The sequence below is a fragment of the Dreissena polymorpha genome, chromosome 1 (assembly GCF_020536995.1).
Source record: "Dreissena polymorpha isolate Duluth1 chromosome 1, UMN_Dpol_1.0, whole genome shotgun sequence".
NCBI lineage: Eukaryota > Metazoa > Mollusca > Bivalvia > Myida > Dreissenidae > Dreissena > Dreissena polymorpha.
Window position 1 is genome coordinate 188,183,214 of NC_068355.1, and position 19,853 is coordinate 188,203,066.

The 19,853-nt window shown below is 34.3% G+C and overlaps 2 protein-coding genes across 3 annotated transcripts in view; both read right to left on the reverse strand.

Moving 5' to 3' along the window:
- Positions 1 to 12,065, reverse strand: part of LOC127865134 (UDP-glucose 4-epimerase-like) — a 62,877-nt gene extending 50,812 nt beyond the window's left edge. The window contains exons 1-3 of the mRNA XM_052405028.1: positions 11,902 to 12,065; positions 6,128 to 6,325; positions 5,710 to 5,825 (exon numbers count right to left, since the gene is read on the reverse strand). Coding sequence (XP_052260988.1) covers positions 5,710 to 5,825; positions 6,128 to 6,325; positions 11,902 to 11,965 — 378 coding nt within the window. The 5' untranslated portion in view covers positions 11,966 to 12,065. The remainder of the gene's footprint in view (positions 1 to 5,709; positions 5,826 to 6,127; positions 6,326 to 11,901) is intronic.
- Positions 1 to 19,853, reverse strand: part of LOC127864285 (uncharacterized) — a 502,833-nt gene that overhangs the window by 218,591 nt on the left and 264,389 nt on the right. The window lies entirely within an intron of this gene.

Below are 19,853 nucleotides of genomic sequence, written 5' to 3' on the forward strand. Positions count from 1 at the left end.
TATTGTCACTTGTCCGTCTGTCCGCACGTAGGGATTTTTTATCACGTGCAACTAAATTCTTATGGAAGTTCATGAGCGCATTCATGTGAACTTCTGTAACTTATTATTTTGCTTGTACTTTTTTCCTTTATAAGCGTATTAATGATAATTATCAGCAAATGAATTGCCCATCTGGGTATCTTTGTTTAAATCGGAATGTGCGCCGCTGTTTAGCTCTTTGTGCTCCACGTGCACATGGTGAGCGTTTTCAATCACTGGTTATCCTCCAGGTTTAGACTTTTTATTAGCACAAAATCTCTTGTCAAATCAAAGGCAGATCTTCATGAAACTTTATAGAACTGATTCTTGGGTAACTCTTGTTTACATTTCATTAAATTGTTCAAGTCTCCCTTATATTCGTGAAACCAAAGCTGCAAATAAATTGTAAACACAAAATCTATTAAAAAAACAACAAGGTAAAATCGCAGGGGTCATAGGTGAAATGTAGAATGTCAAACTTGGTCAAGCGCTCTAGTAGTAAGCTTGTTCAAATCAGGACCGTATGGTCAAAACTGACCACGTCTCAGTTGTCTTATGGTTTATATAGACTTAAAGACTAAATAAATTAAACAAATATTTCTCACATGAAATCGCATTTGTCACGAGTTATATATTTGGTTTGTAACATCGTAAAGTGACCTTCTAAGTTTGTTATCATATCTCTTGATTAAAAAGTGACCAGGTTCCAGAGAACAAGTGAAAAACAAAAATTTAGACTATAGAAATACATGGAATAATGTTCTCCTCTCGAAACACAAGGCTTAAAGCTGTGTATTTTGTACGTTGCATCTGTTAGTTGTCCTTTAAACAATTTCAAAGCATACGCCTGAAATAAAAATTGTCAACGCCATAGAAGAAAAAAATATCTTCTTTTAAACATATGTGTTATGTTTGTCATGTAACATCATTCAGTTGCCTTCTACTAGCTTGGCTAAACTTAAAATTTTTTAATTACAAAAAATTGGTCATATCAGGGATGTGGGATGAAATATGTTATATAAATATCGAATTAACATTTGGTATGTAAGTTAGAAATGTGGTCCTACAAAGTAGTATACTCTTAAGTATACTGCATCGTACCCCGGGTACGGAAAATATACTTAAACGGCCAACATTAGACGTTACCCGAGTTTTACTCCCGCCCTAAATGCAACATCAATGTCGAAAAACATTACAAAACAGCATTCTCTTTGAACACAAACTGCCTCAACATTCTTTTACAATTTGGTTTTCGGTATGTTAACTTGCAAACCCCAGAAATTACAATATTCATATAAATGAACAATAGACAAGTGTATGTCTTCTGTCGTGTCACCTATTACAACCATTTCGTCTTCAAACAGAAATAGAATTAAACATATGCCTTGTATATTTATTATGTATCGCATAATGTCTATTTTGTAAAATCATTTCGTCCACGAAAAGATAAAATAGTATAGGCGATGTTATCTCTCCCTGTATAATTCCGATTGCTATACTCACTGGGGGCTGACGAGGTCAAAGCGTAGTCCGTTTCGCTACGACGTCGGGTATATGTTTTAGTACGAAAACATTGTGTTAATACACTACTTAATCAGGCGAGTTTCATCTTTTCTGGTGTTTATGGATTAGAGAACGGAACATCCAGTAATGGTAGGTACTTATTTTCAATAACAATCTCATAACAAATGCGCGTAGTTGCAACCTTTAAGTTTATTTTGAGCTAAAATCGAAATATTTTGATTTGAAGCAATGCATAAGGTGGTTATTCTGTTAAAATAGCCAATTACGGTAATTTAAATTAAATAAAACTACATGTTTCTTTGATTCAGTGTACATTACACATTTTAAAGTACAAAACAGGTTACGAACATGTGTTTTAATTATTCAAATGCTTTGTTTCAAAAGAAATTACAAGTCGCTTTATGTATAGGTTTCGAACAGAGTATGTATTGGCTGCGTAACGAAGTACATATATAATTTATAGGTTGCTCAACGAAGTTTCTGTATCCATTTCAGGACATATCACACGCAGTTTGCTGTTACTGCAGGCTGCCATTGCCCAGTGCAAAAGATGCCGTGCTTCAATGTGCGCGTGAACATCAAAACGAAAAGGTTGAACCCGGTGAAAGCCGGCAGAGTCCCGGCAGAGCCCTGGTATACCGTCACTACGCCGGCACTCATCGGGGCTATACCGGCATCAGACCCCGGCAGAGCTGCGGCAACGCCCTGGTTTAACCGGGGACAACCGGGGCTCCACCGGGAAAGTATTCAAATGTTTAATAACTCCGGAATGAACCAGGAGTTACCGGGAAGGAACGGCAATGACCGGCTTGGCACTGGAAACAACCAGGACTGCACCGGGAACAACCGGGACGGCACCGTCAGAGCACCGGTTTACATATGTAACGTAGCTATAAAGGGACTCTGCCGGCATTCACCGGGGCTCCACCGGAGCGTTTCCGTAGCTCTGCCGGGATTTGTTAGGGCCCCGGTGGAGCTAAGTTGCCGTCCCGGTTGTTTCTAGTACAGTCCCGGTTGTTCTTGGTGCCACGCCGGTCGTTGCCGGCCCTACCCGGTGACTCCCGGTTCTTCCCGGAGGTATTAAACATTTTAATACTTTCCCGGTGGAGCCCTGGTTGTTCCCGGTCGTCCACGGTTCATCCCGGTGGAGCACCGGTTTATCAAGGTAGGGCCCCGGTTTATCCCGGTAGATGCCTGATCACGCACTGGGGCTCCGCCGGCATCATATTGAGACTGGGCCTTAACCGCATTGTAACACGAGGTAAATTTACCGGCCGTCATGTACGCAGTAAACTATAACCTGTGACAGAAACCCACTGCCACACCTTTACAACAATATATTGATTATGCAATTGCGGATTTGTGCCATTGGGGTCCTACTTTCCACACCTTACGGCTGTTACAGGTGTGGATTTTACAGGTAAAATCATGTATACGAACATGACATTCATCTCAGTACGAGACGATACCCGATTTTCAAGAAAATCGCTCTGATATATAAAATGTAAAAATCAAAATCCGTATGAGATAAATAATGATCGAAGTTGGGACATGGGATTTACTTTGACATAAGCAGAGTTTCGAGACAAGCGAGTTGGGGATAACGAGAATCGAATGTTATTTGATAAAGAGTACCGTATGCTGAAAACCTATCGTCGGTCTCTATCAAAATGAACGTATAAGGGATTGTCACAAGGTGAAGATGCGTCATTTGTTTTTAGACCGACGACATAAGGTGCTCGACTTTCAACTGTCATTGTATATATGGATTTTCGATTTTAATCGTTTCTTTTGGCCTAGTTGTGAATTTAACTTTATCATAACAATGTGCATTATCATGTTGACTGTGCGCTTCGGATCATGTTGTGCCGTTGTTACTACCTCTTCCTCAAAGGAAACATCCAGCCACTCAATGACTCCGTTTAAAAAAAACCGTTCTTTATTTTGCCTTTGAGAGATAACCAATACGTCTCCTGTGAGAAACGTATACACGCTATTATAGCGTTGTCGCAGCGAGGCATATACGTATACTGTCAGAGACATGATCATGCCTAATCATAATATTTAGCCTTTATTTCTGATAACTGGGTCACCCTACACATTTCTAAACACACCAGTGGCTTAACGATACATATATCAATATGGAAATTGTAAAATTGTGTCAATGTCATTGTGATTAAACTCAGAGTTTTGTTATTAGAAAAGCATAATCTTACATGTTTTAAACACAATTTTTGACTAATCCGTGCTCGATGTCATGTGTATTTAAACAATGTTTTCGTAGTAAAACATATATCCGACGTCGTAACGAAACGGACTACGCTTTGACCTCGTCAGCCCCCATTGATACTCCAATGCTCCGAGTATGTGCTACATTGTCTTACACATGCTATGACCGATTGATACATAATGCGTATACGGCGCAACATTTTTCCGTCCAAATTGAACTTATATAACTTTAAATATATAGAATCAAAGGAACGGTTTATATCTACGAAGCAACAATAAAATATACAATATGATCGACTTTGGCATAACCGCATTGAAACGTAGAATCCCAAGCATTCAGTATTTTAACCGGTCTGATCGCTAGACGAACCTCACATCCAGAATTAATCACAAACGAAATTCGCGTCCAATATACGTGCCAAAATTGACGCGTGGGTTAAATACCAACCTTATATATTTATTGTACTACTGACGTCAGTATCGGAAATCTATAAAAACGAAATTTACTGTTAATATTCCTTATTCTATATCCAATAAATTCATCCAATGGGCATTCTTTATATGTACCACGTTACCGTCCAATATATTCCGGTATTGGATCAAACAATTATGTATTTTTCCATATTGGACAGTTTAGCCTAACGGCTGGTCCAATATGACTTTAATCTGTGTGCTCGTCCATATATATCTCCGTATTGAACAGTGAAACGTATATTAACCTATAACTATTGTAATTTATGGAGTTGGTTATTTTTATGCATTTATTTTCGTCATTAAAGAAATTGTGAGAAAACAAGGAATATGGTGGCGTCCCTGCACTAATTATATCTGATATGAAGCTTTATTGTCGCGTAATATTGCTTATTTGTAAAACAATACATATCGTGCCTTCACTGTTTATGTATTCGTACAGGGTTATCCAAGAATAGTGTTCATAGCATGGCAAACATCAACTAAAATAAAGCATAGTAGACATTCAATACGGATATCAAATCCTTTTCAGTAACCTACTGACTTTTCTAATTCCTTCTTGAGTAAAAACATCTATTCCATGGTTCAAAATGTTTCGGTTATATATGATAATTGCACGTCGACAAGGCCAAGATTTTCCAGATTTTCCAGAAAAATCGCTTTAACTAGAACATAACAACGTATTTAAGCTGTTTTCGATCAACAATTGCGGGTTCCTTGAATGACTCGTTTTTCACGAGTGAGGACGTACATGCAACTTAAACGATCTGAATAACATATGTGTTGACATTAACACTTCAACAGCCTGTCTTAACATTATTTGCTTTTATTCTGGGAACAATTATAAGGCAATCGCTATGGCGGTCGATGATATTTTGTATTTTAACCGCTGATGTGAACAATTATGCTGCTTTCAATTCTACGAGAGCAAATAATAATGCAATGAAACCAAGTTAATAAAATGTATTGCTGCATACTTTAATTATCGCTCAAATGTTTAAGCATTACATCGATTCAAATTTTGTCAATTATGGTATAACACTTAAAACACACACGACGCAACTTGCTTAACGGGAAACGGATTTACTTATGTATTTATTTGTTTGTTCATTATATGTAAAACAAACGCTGCACGTCATTAATTATTCACATTAAAAACAAACGTTAAACCTCAGAGCCGTACAATATATTAGTATTGAAAGGTTTAACTCGTAATAAAAGGAATGCGGATGTTCAAAAATGTGTCGTTGCCTCCGTGTTTATGGTATTTATATAATAGTTCTAGCCTTTAGTCCCCTGCTGAAATGTTTTTTTGAACCCGAAAATATACTGATTGGTTTGCGGACACCGCGACTTAAAACATCAGTTTTTAATCTAACCATTTGATTGCAATTGTCCAGATTTGCAACACATACAATCATTACAGCATATATAACTACATTTGAAATTAAAGAAACTGTTCATTACCTTATCTGTACCGATTATCCACATATTGATTCCACCGCAGATATGATGGCAACGTCCCAGACTGGACACGGTGTGCGTTTTATTGGGAAACTCATCATGCGCATTATACCCGCAACCTAATTGAAACATAATGATGCTTTGAATTGAAACTCCAATATTTATGACATGGAATATTAGGAAAGATCCCCTCACGACAGTAATATGTTGTTTACGAAAAAGCATACCAAATAATCTTGATTGATTTACGTGATTAGGTTCTTAGATAACATTATATTCTCTCAATGACAACATATTGGTCAATCAGTACATACTTGTTGTCTGATGAGCAAAACCGATTTCTATACTTATTCAAAAACAAATGTAAACAATTAGATCCCCTTAAAGTAGAGTCGAACCATCATACATTACAGTTGTTTACCTTTAAACACGAACTTTGTAAATGCCTTGAAATATCCTATCCAAACACCTTCTCCAGGAATAGTGTCGTGTATATCAAATTGTTCTTCGAGCTCAACAAGGCCGTTTTCATTGTACTTAAGTTCTGGTTGTACAAGCTCACATTCTTTACCAACAGTTTGCCAGGTCGTTTCAGTCGATGAAATGAAATAACCCGACCCTGAAATACATTCGGGGATATAAAGAGGTCCGTATGTATTAGATTAATAAACTGCAAAAAGACCTAACCATATTTTAGAGAACAAATTTTAAAAGAAATTGATGTCACATAACGTAATGTAGGAATACAATTTCCCTTTTTTTTCGTTTTTTTTTTGTTTCTTATAGAGGCATTTATATAAAAATTGGCATAATGTTGAAAGAAAAAATGTGTTTTTATAGTGTCATAGCGCTTAATGCATAATATACACACCGATTAATACAGCGAAACAACTTTTGAGTTTTTGAACGCATCAAAGAAGAAAAAAACGACAACAAGAAAACATTTTTAAATATCACAGTTCTTGTTGTATGTAATTGAATGCATTTATTCATTAGTTTTAGCGATTCGTATTTTGGTAATGGGCATTATGAACGTCCGTAAATTTATATTAAATGGTAATATTTATTCATCATGACAGTTAACTGATGTATTTGAGGACCGGCTGTGTCGCTATTGTAAATCAATCTTATTATGATTTGTTAAACATGTTAAACATGGTATACAATAAAGCGGCAGCATGTTCTAAATGTGAATGTGGATTCATGTAAGAAGGGAGCGTTTCTAAATAAAAAATAGTTAAATTTTACCAAGATTTATTTAAAAAGCGTTATTTATGGTTACTGTACGCAAACGACGAGCCTTCACGTCTCACGTCATGTAACACATCTCTCACAGAAAGTTGTTACATAGGACAACAATCAGGTTTCGTCCCACGGAAAGAGTTATATCATCATCCAATAATTAACGCAGAAAATCAAACAATAAACAACATAAACCAGGCTTGAATACGGGCGTAGTGTGAAATTAGTCACTCCACCAACCAATTTAAGCTCCAAATGCGGCTTCGCATCGACACTTCTAATACGGCAACCCACAACTTAATCCTTTTTTTGTAAATGTGTTATGTTGTGTAATCTATATGGTATACATTGGGTTGGTTTCGTGTTGTGAGATATTTTTTGCAATAAGTGCAGGATTCGGCGACCTTTCAAACCGAGTTCAACACCAAACGCTTTGTATTGACCGTTCAAAGTTGGTGACCTCTGCTGTGATCATTATTCTATGTTTTATGCCGTATTGTATGTATTTTATTGTATTGTAATGGCAATCGGTATTTTGAGACAAATAAAAGATGTGCGATCGAAAATTTAATTCCTGATAATGTTTCTGACGTTTTATTTGTCCTCAATATTGCATTAAGGTCTCGCGATATTTTGCCAAAAACACTAACAAATGTGAATGTTCTTGGTGGTGCAGTAAAACTTTACTGGACTATAACAACGGGCAAGAAGATTAAACCAAACTTTTATAATACTTGGTATGTACTTACAAAATAACACGTTTCATCCAAATGACTTAATAGTGGTGAGAACTACCTCAAAATAATACAGGTTTGTAAATTGTTGATTACATTTTGCATTTGAATAGTTGAATTATGTGCAAAGTGTTTTAATAGAAGACATTGAAAAAGATACATCCATCTGAGGAGTTTGATTTATTGCGTGGCACTTGTAAAAAAACAACAATACAACAATAATATTACAAAGCCCATGTTCATTAATTTTGGGAAGAATGATTATATGTTAAAAAGTGATCTTTCATAAAGTATTTTCTTTTTTGCTTTGGTTAAAACATAGTTAATCCCTAATAATTATATTTTACAAATTGTTAGGTATACTATTTTGTATTTTAACAACACATGAGTTATAAAAAAAATCCCTTTATTTTACAAATGTCTGTTATTTACAAAAATACCTGCTTGTTTAAAAATTGACCCCTATTTTCAAAGAACCTTATTCATATAACATCCTACATCTCAAATCACAATTGTTCTTAAAACACCGTTATTAACAAAGATTTCTTACTCGCAAGCCACATATTTTCGCAAAACAAACGTATTCGCCAAGCACCGTTATTCACAAGGCACATAAGAAGAGCTACAAACAGCATTAAAATGAGAACGTACTTAAATGTATACAATACTTTTACTCAGTATGGGGATTTTTTTTACGTGTTTTTTTCCATTAAGCTGTCTTAAACAAGTAACTTCAGATAATATATTTCGTATATGTATTTCAAGCATTAAAAATAATTGTGTTTCATATGTATATGTGTATCTCAAACTTTCCTAAGCACAATGAAAAGATCTTAAAAACGTTGGAATACTAACCATTTACTTGATGGAAATATGATCAAATAATATACCTTCATCGTTAATATATTATTATTATTATTTACATTGTGTCATAGAGAATATATTTGCCTCAAACACACGTAATCGATATGTCTTAACACTGTGTTTTGTGCTAGTGTCAAATAAACAATAAGATTGAGTACTGAGCTGTTTTATAGCAGCTGTAATTTAAATTTATCTGTGTGTCCTATTATGTCAAATTAGTTAACCGAAACTCGATGTTTCAGATTATAACTGTCATGAAATGTATTTGTACATAATATTATACATATAACAAAAAAAGTGTAATTTCCAATCATGCTTTTTTTGCAGATTTAACAAGATTAAAGTGAAAATACGAATATAACATGTTTAATTTCGTACCTTTTAAATATAAATACAGGCATTTTCCGAACAAAGCTAACTGTTCATGCAAAGCCATTCCAACGGTGTAAATATTTAATGGTTTGCATTCGTAATCATGTCATAAAGGCTATGTAAACCCATATATTTTAAACATATAAAACTTGTATCACGGACGTTTAGTTAGTGGTGTCTCGCGAAGATTGTCAAGTTAAATAAATGCTTCCGTGGGCGTAAGAACTAACATTGTGTAAAACAGTTGAATATTTTTATCATAGTAAACATACAGGTTATGCTTGATTAATATTACACATAATAGGTGAAACGTGGAAAACGAACACTTATATTGTCACTTAACGTCCAACAAAGTTTTTTTTATATATATTTCATTTATGTTAATATAATTTTTAACATTATATATGCATTACATACGTAGTTACGCATGGGACTGCTGAAGCAAATGATGCAATTGCTATATAAGATATAACTTGCAATGTACTATGCATTATTAAAACCGTAACACGCGCTTCTCATTATACGACCCTTTTTTGAATGCTCACTCATGGCGCTTGTGTATTTAGTTTTTCTGGTCACCATACCGGACATGTGGGGTTTAGAACGGATTTTCAGGTAATTCCCTTATGTACAAGAACAATCCAAATGCTGCATTTAATACACACGTACATCACTAGAAATTGCAGCTGTTATTATGATTTTATCTAAATGTTCGTATGGCGAGTAAGATAAACATGATTGGGTGCTAGAAAACAAACCTGGTCCTCATATAAGGTATCTTTAGGCGCGCTCCATACCTTTCGAGGCTCAAATTGTATACACCAAATTACGTAGAAGAATAAATCAAATACGAATTGTGTTCCGCGTTTGAATTAAGTCGCAATTTTATATCTGTTTACAATATGACGTTGATGGATATAAATAGGCAAAATAAACTTTGATACATAAAAGTTACACCGTGCAGTCTCATTGGCTCAAACTAACGTAGCTACCTAACATTTTGCTGAAGGCACATTTTTAGATAGGTTTGTCTGTGTTTCATGCGTATGATTCCCCCTTCATTGCCAATATGTGCGAATTTTCATAACATCAGTCGAAGTGGAATACTTTGAATGTTGTAAGGTCAACATTGATGTTAAATAATATTCTATATTGATACCCACTGGTAGACAAACTATTCAATGAATCACCCAAAAATAATAAAAAAAAAATAAAAAATTACAGATCCTTTAAATAAGTAGCTTTTATCATTTCAATCCCTTTAAAGGTACCATATCAATATAATCTATGAAAATTCTACAACTTAAAGCACGGTAATTAAGTAGCATTATTCTGATAAATATGTGCCAAATTTAAGCATCATATGTCTCTTTACTACACGATTGCAAACACATACATAAATGTACTCAACTAATACGTTAGCCATCAGTACTATATTTCTGTGTAAGCCGTGTACAGAGCATACACAGAACAATAAATCCTTGCGTGTTAAATTGATTGAAATATTTAAATCGGGAATCTAGAATACATATGGACAGTTAATTGAAAATGTCACATTTTTTTAAATTATCACTGTATGCTATTTTGGTCAATGATTTTTTTAACTTAACTGCCAATTAATTCGTTATTTTCATTGTGTTGTTTTTTATCGGTCAAGAAAAACTTTAAAAAACACATTAAAACAAAAAACTTTAGAGCAACATTAGAAAGAAGGTTACATAATTCCACTTCTTGCTTCTTGCAAACGTTTACATAAAAACACAACTACGAATCCCGAACATGACAACAAACTTGAACCTAAAGCGAATGATTGAAACGCAAAACATTATTATAAGGTGTTGTTTCTAGTTTCTTTTTGTGCACGCTCTCATGATTATGATATGATAAATATAAGAGCATAGCATCCGCAAGATTACGATCGAATAATTTGTATTCTTGTCAGAAATTATGACTTCCAAAAACATACTGAAAATAGTAAAAATGAGGAAGTTATCTCAACACGGAATGCGTCGAAATATACTATTGTTTTGTGTTGCAAGATAATGACTTATTGTTAACATGTAAAGTACCTAGTCAGATTAACAGATTACTTGTAACATTATTTTGTCAACATATTAAATGATGCAATTGCTAATGTAAAGCTTTTTGTAAGTGTGTTTTCCAAAAATGCCGATATGTCTGTCCACCTTTCGGTTGGTTATTTGTTGCCATAGTTGTAGGATCATGATGCATGATAAAAAAAGGCTTGAAACCTGCAATTGGTCACTTGCCTTAAATAGAGGACCAACCGATTGTATTTTTTATTAATCAATACTACTCCAGCAGCTTGAGTTTCACTTCTTAATATTAACAATTTAATGCCCTAATATGTACGGTCTTGAAGAAACTCTTCAATTTATATTCTCGGATATACGTTGTTTCATGCGGTAACTTAAATTAGCAATAATTATGTATTTAAGTGTTTCAATAAATACAGGTCAAGTTTAATCTGTGTAATACCTGCATCAGTTGAACACAACTCTACGTTTAAAGTTGCAATGTTCTTTACATCTATAACATGCAATTCTGAAAAAACAGAACTTGTATTAAGTTGAAGTTTTTCCTAATTTAATTTGCCGACTTTCAACAAAACATTTGTAGTTACTCCATGGATGCAGACGGGTATTATAACCATTCAACAAATAAATAATCTCGTAGTTAATTTATGTCAATATCGACAGTGTAAATAGCATGCGCATATTGTGTGGGTAGATAGAGTGCAAAAGAACACTAAAATTCACTTTTTATCGATAAACACGTTGTTGAAGTTTCAAGTGTTTTTATTTTCTTTTTTATATTTAATATTTTGATCCCTGATATGTTTTTTTTTAATCTAAATAAATTAGTTAAAAACATTGTAATTGTTTACACTAACATAATTTCGCGAATAAAAACGAACAAACACAATAGCAGCAATGTAATTAAAATATACAATAAGAATTACCTTCTGTTAACAGGCATATATAAATAAGGATCCAAAACACATATACTCGTACCAAAGTCGCCATTTCAACTATTTCGAAACATGATAGCTAACATAGTTATTTAAACTTGCGGTTAAGTTATGGTGTACCCCCATATTTATAAAGAGAGATCTTAAACACGGAAGTTTTGTTCATTGTGTAAAATGAAGTGGGTCAAGCGAAATAAGCGCTTCAGTGGACGATTGCTAAACCTTACATCGGTTTATAGTGTTGAACGTGTTTTAGTACAAACGTACACACCTTTTTAAATTTCTAAATCACGTAACCCGCACTGTATGATCAGTGAACAAATTAAGACTTTAGGTGAGCGTTCTGTCTAATTATACTACAATATAATTGACTTTATGTCAAAGTGCATCCAAGAAAATGGCTTTGATTTCTGTATCTATCTCAAAGTTTAGGTTTATTGCAAAATGGTCTTGTGGTTTCCGCAGGCAAATGTACGAGTTGGAATTTGAGGGATTATTTCTATAATTTCCATTATGCCATCATTCAATTCTTTTGAAAACGGCATTTTTCTAGAACGTAAACGTACTTTGTATAAATTTAATGATATTTTTGTCAAAGGAATACCCTTTTTTGAATCAAATTTTGTGTGAACAAGTTACAACATTGACATAAGCCTGATACCGTCTCAGGTAGTTCAAGTCAAATATTTAAGATGACCCATTCCAACATGACATATGCCCGAACTCCACTATTTTATATTCTCCTAGTTCAATATTTTTTCGTGCCCTCCCAGTCAAAATTGGAGGTAATCGAAGGCAAGCATTTCAGATGACACTAGTTCAATATTTGAGTAAACTTGCTCACTATATCAGGTCCATGTTTCACCTGCATTCGCGGTCCAGATTCATATGTCCCAACTCTGACATCTTAGGTAACAGGTGTCCACAATTTCAATGAGCCCCGTAATATCAGGCAATCTTATTCAAATATATTGCAGGTGACGCAAACCCAACTGTCAGGTGGTCAAAGTCAAACATTCCATGCGACGCCAGGTAAATGATCGTTTAGCCGAAAGTATATTTTCGGTGTAAGGAATCAATAACTGATACTTATCGTTGAGCTATGGCTTTATTCGAGGAATGCAGTCACATTTCAGTCTAAATTTTAATGTTGCTGTGTTCTGAATTAATTTATTTTCGCACGTGTCAGACACGAGCCTGTTAAATAGTTGGTCAAAACCTCATTAACTTTCTGTCGGCGGAGTTAAACGTTATAGAATCGCCCCGTTTCAGCAATCGAATACGTTAGCTCCTCTTTGTTTAATCGATTACTCATACTTGTGAGCCAACAGGCGCTTTTGTCGTGTTTCAGACTTATACGTTTGCTATGTGCTCTATATAGGATGCGGAGCAGTGTTTGTGGACATTCATGTCCAAAGGTTTTAATCTTGCGTACTGTTTCCACATGAAGTGCCAAAGGTCTCTTAGCCGTGAAAAAAGATAATGACAACGAGGATCTTGTAGGGCCTGTTGGGAAAGCTAAAGTCCACATTTCGCTCAGTCTGACCATCGGTGCGGTCACCGTGGCAATTCTTATTTGGACCTCAGAGGTTCTGGTACTTATGGACAAAGCTGCACCCATGTTCTTGAAGCTGGTTTCTTTGTGCATCTTCTCGTGGTAATGGAGACGACTTAACTGGTGTTGTTCGAATGCTTCGTGTTGACCTCCATCCCGTATTCTTCTTCTTTTTAATATACTCATATGCCGTCGTAGAGTGGTGGCTTTAGGAGCATGAATAAGCATTAACAATACATGACACCAGGCAACATTAAGAAGGCATACAACATCATCAAGACCCTCACGAAGACCAAACAGCTCAAACCAGTGTCATAGCAAACGCTGACGGGAACCCCGTGTTATAGCAGACGGCGACGGGAACCCCCTCAACAAGAGTGTCGCAGTCCTAAAAAGGTGAACCGATTACTGCAGTAACCTCTTAAACTTCCCGCTTAATCTTACACCACTCTCATTCAGAACGTGCCCCGGCCAGAAGCCGAAAACTAAAGTCCTTCCATTCCAAAGTCAGATGTGGAGGTAGTGGTGCGCAGTGTAAAGGCAAGAAAATCTGAGACAGTGGACAAAGCTGGTTAGGCACAGAGAAGAGGTAGCAACAACTGCAGCAAAGACGGCACAATGCGCGAATACCTGGGAAAAGAAGACGTGGCCGAAGGCGAGCAACCAATATCTGGTCATCACTCTACCAAAAGGGGCATCCGTGAGCTGTGCGTCAATTACAACGACATAAACCACATTTGCCATCACATCATAGTCATTAAACGCATCATACTCAGCCGACTGAAAAGTAAAGCCATGAAACGTCAGCCGTAAGAGCAAGCTTAATACAAAGCTATGCGAACAGAGTGGAAAAAAAACTTCAGTTGCAGAGCCTACATTGAGAAACAGCTGCAACACCAACGTAAACTATTGCACAACTTCAACGACTTAAAGTTTTTGACCACCTGTGGAATGAATGACTATGGCAGGCTAAGAGAGGATTCAATTTTTGCGTAGGGATAGTGAAAGTCATCCAATAACTCTACGGAAACGCAAGCAAGACAGAGCAGTATTTATCCATGGAAAAAGTGGTGATATATGCAGGACATCAACGAGCGTCCGTCAGGGAGGTATTCTCTCCTCCTTTCTGTTTTCTGTTTTCATTGAGGCGATATTGCAAGACCACCGCACTAGTATCTACATCCGGAGCAGACCCATCACCAGGGAATTTTGAATTCCCTGGTGACAGTGATCTCAAGGATGATTCCCTTCTTCACAACGTATCCTGTTCTTTCAAGTCGTTTGTTTTTAGGTCTTGGAGGATGTAGAGAACACTTCAGGTAGAGTGAAGTGCTGACCGTGTGCTGATCTGTTAATGGTTGGCAAACATTATTTAATTTGCCTGAAATGTTAGATTGTAAAAGACGTGGGAAAATTTTCAAGCATGCATTTGACTTTAATATGCTTTAACACTGTAAACAATCAGAAAAAATATTCATAAGTTCGAGTCTTCTGAAGACTAGTTCAAGAAAAAATTGTATTGTCTGATTGTATGGCTACATAATCATGTATAGTTTTTAATTTCAAATGGTTGTTGTTATGCGTTTTCGTGGTTGAACCAATTTAATATTAATCATCGTTAGTTTTTCGTTTGAGTTTCCAAGCTCTTTTTATTCATTTATCTCAAATAATACAAGCCTATTCTTGGACAAAAATCTTTCTTTTAAAAATATTTTTGACAATTGGCCACGCAACAGAGACTCTAATAGCAAGTGCACGTCCTGTTATAGTCTGGATTATCTAAACATTGTTAAACAAATAAATAGTATTTTTATTAATAATTTATTATCCATTAACACAAATAGTTTATCAATTTTCCCCGCAAACCGCATGCAACTTTGTTTCCATTTGTTTGGCTATGGTACAAAATATATTGTATGTTTTTCTTCTTCAGCGGAATGTGACCGGATATGAAATTTTATTAAACGTAACTTGCAATAATGATAGGTACAACTTCGTTGTCTTTTACTGTTTATTGTAACATTCATTATAAATTCATAGACAAACATGTGAAACGGATTAACTATTCGAATGTCGCTAACAGGCTTAAAATTATGATGAAAGTATATTTTACTACATTAATCAACCTTTAACTTTTTTTATCTAAATATACCAACATTTTTAACATGACATGCAAGTGAAATTTGTATATATCTAAACACATTTAAGTTCAAGACAATCATGTAATTAATCGACGGAAGGAAATCCGTGTATATAATTCGATTTATAAATGAACATTCACGAGATCGTTATTGATTAACTTGTTAAATTTGATGAAAACTACATGATCATTATCAGTACAACATATTTTCCTGTTCATGTTGTTGTATACAACTTCAAGGTCTTTACATAAAATAACCAAAATAATTTATACTGATTATGAATACATTTACGTTTATAACATATTGAATAAACTCCATATTTGAATTTAAATACAAATAAGTTTAACGGAATAGTAAAATGGTATGCATAGTTGCTGTAGGGACAGGACAAATATTCATGGATATGTAATTAATGTCAACAATATCTCTTTTCAAAAATATGTTGTTTGTCATGTGCATTCGTCTCATCGCTAATGTGTATAACAATATATTACGTTCCATACATAAAGCACATCGAAGATATGACGAAATTTATATTTATTGTTTGTGAACTATTATTGCGACATTTCGAATTTTATTATATGTGTTTTAAGTTGTTAAAGTATACCCATACGTTGACACCCTTCAATAACTTACCCTTTACTAATCTAAAATTTCAGTACAATAGATTATACATTTTTGATAGAAACGTCCATATCACGGTAACATTATATGATTTCAGAAAAATGATATTTAAGTCTACTGCTACATGTACCTGTAATACCAATAAGAATACAAAGTTATGTATATTTACCTTTCGCTGTTACCGTCGCAAGTATGAAAACACACACAAGTTTGTAAAGCCACATTATCGCTCGGTCTTTACAGTCATAACGATTCGAATTGACTGAATGAGGAAGTAAACTCACCTCATATCGCGCAAAAGCGATACCATTAAAGCGTAAATCCTGGTTATGATTTACTTGTAGTGTATCAAATCATATGACATTTTAAAAAGTGTTGGTAATTTAAACGTGATAACGTTAAACATCACGTTTGCGGTAAAGCGATAAACATTCTGTAAAAATATATGATGCGACAGTATAAATGTCATCTAACCGTTAATTGTAATATACACATGTTATTTTTCAAAAGTTGAATTAATAATATTGCAGAAATTCTGATTTGAAACAGGGGCATAACAAGTATGACTTAAAATAATACAAAATGCAGAACTTATATAATAATTAATGCAAGTTTGAATGTTGTAGTATACATGTATGAACCAAAGATTAGCATGCACACAAATCCACACGGACACTGATAATACTATATACCTTTCCACCATTTTCATCGGTGAGGCATATACGAACGTCATGTGATAAGTATTTAATGTTTATTTATCATATTACAAAGGTCACAAGCTTTATTTAAATTCGAATCATTTGACAAACAATTACAAAATACCAAAGTGCTATATAATGTTTGTTTCGAAACGTGTATAATTATCTACAGTCAAGAACGATTAGATATTTGTGGAATTGAAATATAATTGATCTTACTATGTTGCATATATATTGATTGTCATGAAAATATTTTTTGTAACGTTAAAACAGTATGTTCCGATTGAATATAATAAGAATTAAACATTATATACCAGTATCATTTGTTTACTACTATTGTTTCGACGACGCGCGAGTTTATTGATTTTTCACCTGTTTGTTGGTCCATACACCATTCATTCCGCACGGTATGTCAAAAGCCTTTAATTGGATGAAAAGGAAGTCATTTGTTGATTGTTGACGTCAACAAGTAAACGATCAATGTCAAATGTCAAATACAATTATATTACAATATTCTTTTTAAATACTGTAATTCTCATCAAAATTCAGTTTATTGTCCTCCACTAAGATTTTTTTCCGACACAGTTAAGTTGTTGGATTAACAACATTAAGATGGTATAAAATATGTTTAATCCTCTAAAATGCATTCAAGGTGCCAGTTATAACTTATGGGCTTTCTTGTTTGTATTAAAATAAGTATGATGCTCGTGACGAAGTATTACACTTTATCATTTTAAATCAAGAGATACATGTCAAGGTTAAACTTTGATTCATGTCTAGGAGAATACATCTTTTACAAACAATTCTTGTTTGTAATTAAGTCATAAGCCATTGTTGAAAATAATATTAATACACAACTATTTGCTATTTTATTTATGTTTAAATCATTTAAATGTTTAAATCAATTTCTGTGTAGCTGTGTACACATTACGAATGTTGGTCCTAAGACGCCATGGGCATCACGAAAGCATAGAATTGTTTTTGGTTTAAAACCAATTTAGGAAAGGTATGCTCTGATTTAACCCATTTATGCCTAGCGTCTAGAAAAAAGGCCTTGGCAAACAGCGTAGACCCAGATGAGACCTCGCATGATGCGGCGTCTCATCTGGGTCTGCGCTGTTTGTTTAAAGGAATTTATGTGAGAACTATTCTAAATATAGAAATAAATATACTAGACATCCCTAATTTTGGAAATAAATTGATCCAATTAAGAAGGATGGGAGCGTCCAGTAGGCTTAAATGGGTTAAAAAGAAAACATGATATGATTTCTGTCTTTTTAAGTTAAACATTGACGACCTATTCATAAAACCGAAACATGGCTTTAATGTGTTGTTTATTCTTATGATTTTAACTTTCAGGTGTTTGCGTAACATACATAGATGCTACCGAGATTTATGTCTTGCTGATATTTGATTGTGTGTATTATTGTGTGTATTGTTGAACTTCTCAAAAGTTTTGTATTAAAATGTAAATACGATAATGTCTCAAGTTATCTAATTATGATGTTTATGGACAGATTGATTGCACACAATTTTACGTACGTTTGGGAATTGAACTGTCAAACGCAATTACATTGTCTATAAGTTCTAGCTGCATATTCTCCACAATATAAGACATGATATGTCAGGAACCAATATATGTTACAGCAAATTTATGTCCATTTTTGATTTAAGAACATGCTGGATTCATTAGAAGTAAATTTAAAACAAATAAACACAAATATTACCAATTTTATATCGTCTATTACCACAGTTTACATACCAATGCAATTATAAAATATATGCATGTGTACGTAATATAAAATGCATGACCATTTTAAAACTATATTAATTATCTCTTCCTACAGACGGTCGTAGTTGATTTCATGTGATTTATATAAAACTCATTCTGAGCTTAAGCTCATTCTAGGTTTTTGACACTCAATGATGATCACCTACATTTTAGAAGCGATGAAGCATATGTTGTATTTTAATATGATGTTCAATTCGGTAACAACAATTCAATGGATATTTTACTTATATGCATGACGTATATGAAATGTTTAATTTACAATTTAGACAATAGAAATCAAAGTGCATATTCGACAAGATATAAAGCAATAATTTTCGCCGGGATATTACGTGCAATCTGTCTCCGCTACATGACAGTTCAAGTAAGGCCAATGTTTGATCGATACTGATTTTGTTAAGAAATGGAAACCTTTGTCTTGAAATATGATTGGTTTCATAATAAAAGGCAAAGCTCATCTGATAACATGTTATATGTACGTAAATCATTACATATTTCTTGAGAATTGCTTTCCATGCGCATGTGGCAGCACTAATTCGTTTATTTTGATATAAATTAAAACGTCACTATAAACATGAATTTCCCTTGCAGTATAAAGATTATCAAATGGAAATGTATAATACAAAAAGTATAAGAAACAGGAAACTCAAGATAACATAGATATATTGTTATCTCTGACAACCATAATGATATACACAACCTATAAGAAGCCTTGTTCCAACATTGTATCTCATCGTTTAAATCAAAGATATATCCGTTTATTTCAAGTTTAAATTTGATCAACAGTTTTATTTCATTTTATATACACATTCTTACATAAATAGGATTACTTATAGTCATGGACTTAATGTCCTTGATTGTGCATTGTTAAATATCTGATTTAGATGTTCTATTTGGGACACTGAAAGCGGATGCTATTGAACAAAGATCCGTCTTGACCATCTGATAATCGGAACATATAATTACCAATTACGTGCTTACTTGAGATAGCGTCCAAAAACAATTTTCTAAATCCTGTTCGAGCGATTGTACGACGACGGCATCGGAAGAAAACTTCTATTGAAAGTCGAATGTCAGAAACGAGTATCGGGAAAACTTGTTTATTTTGAGCTTCGGCGAAAACCAATCCTACATTG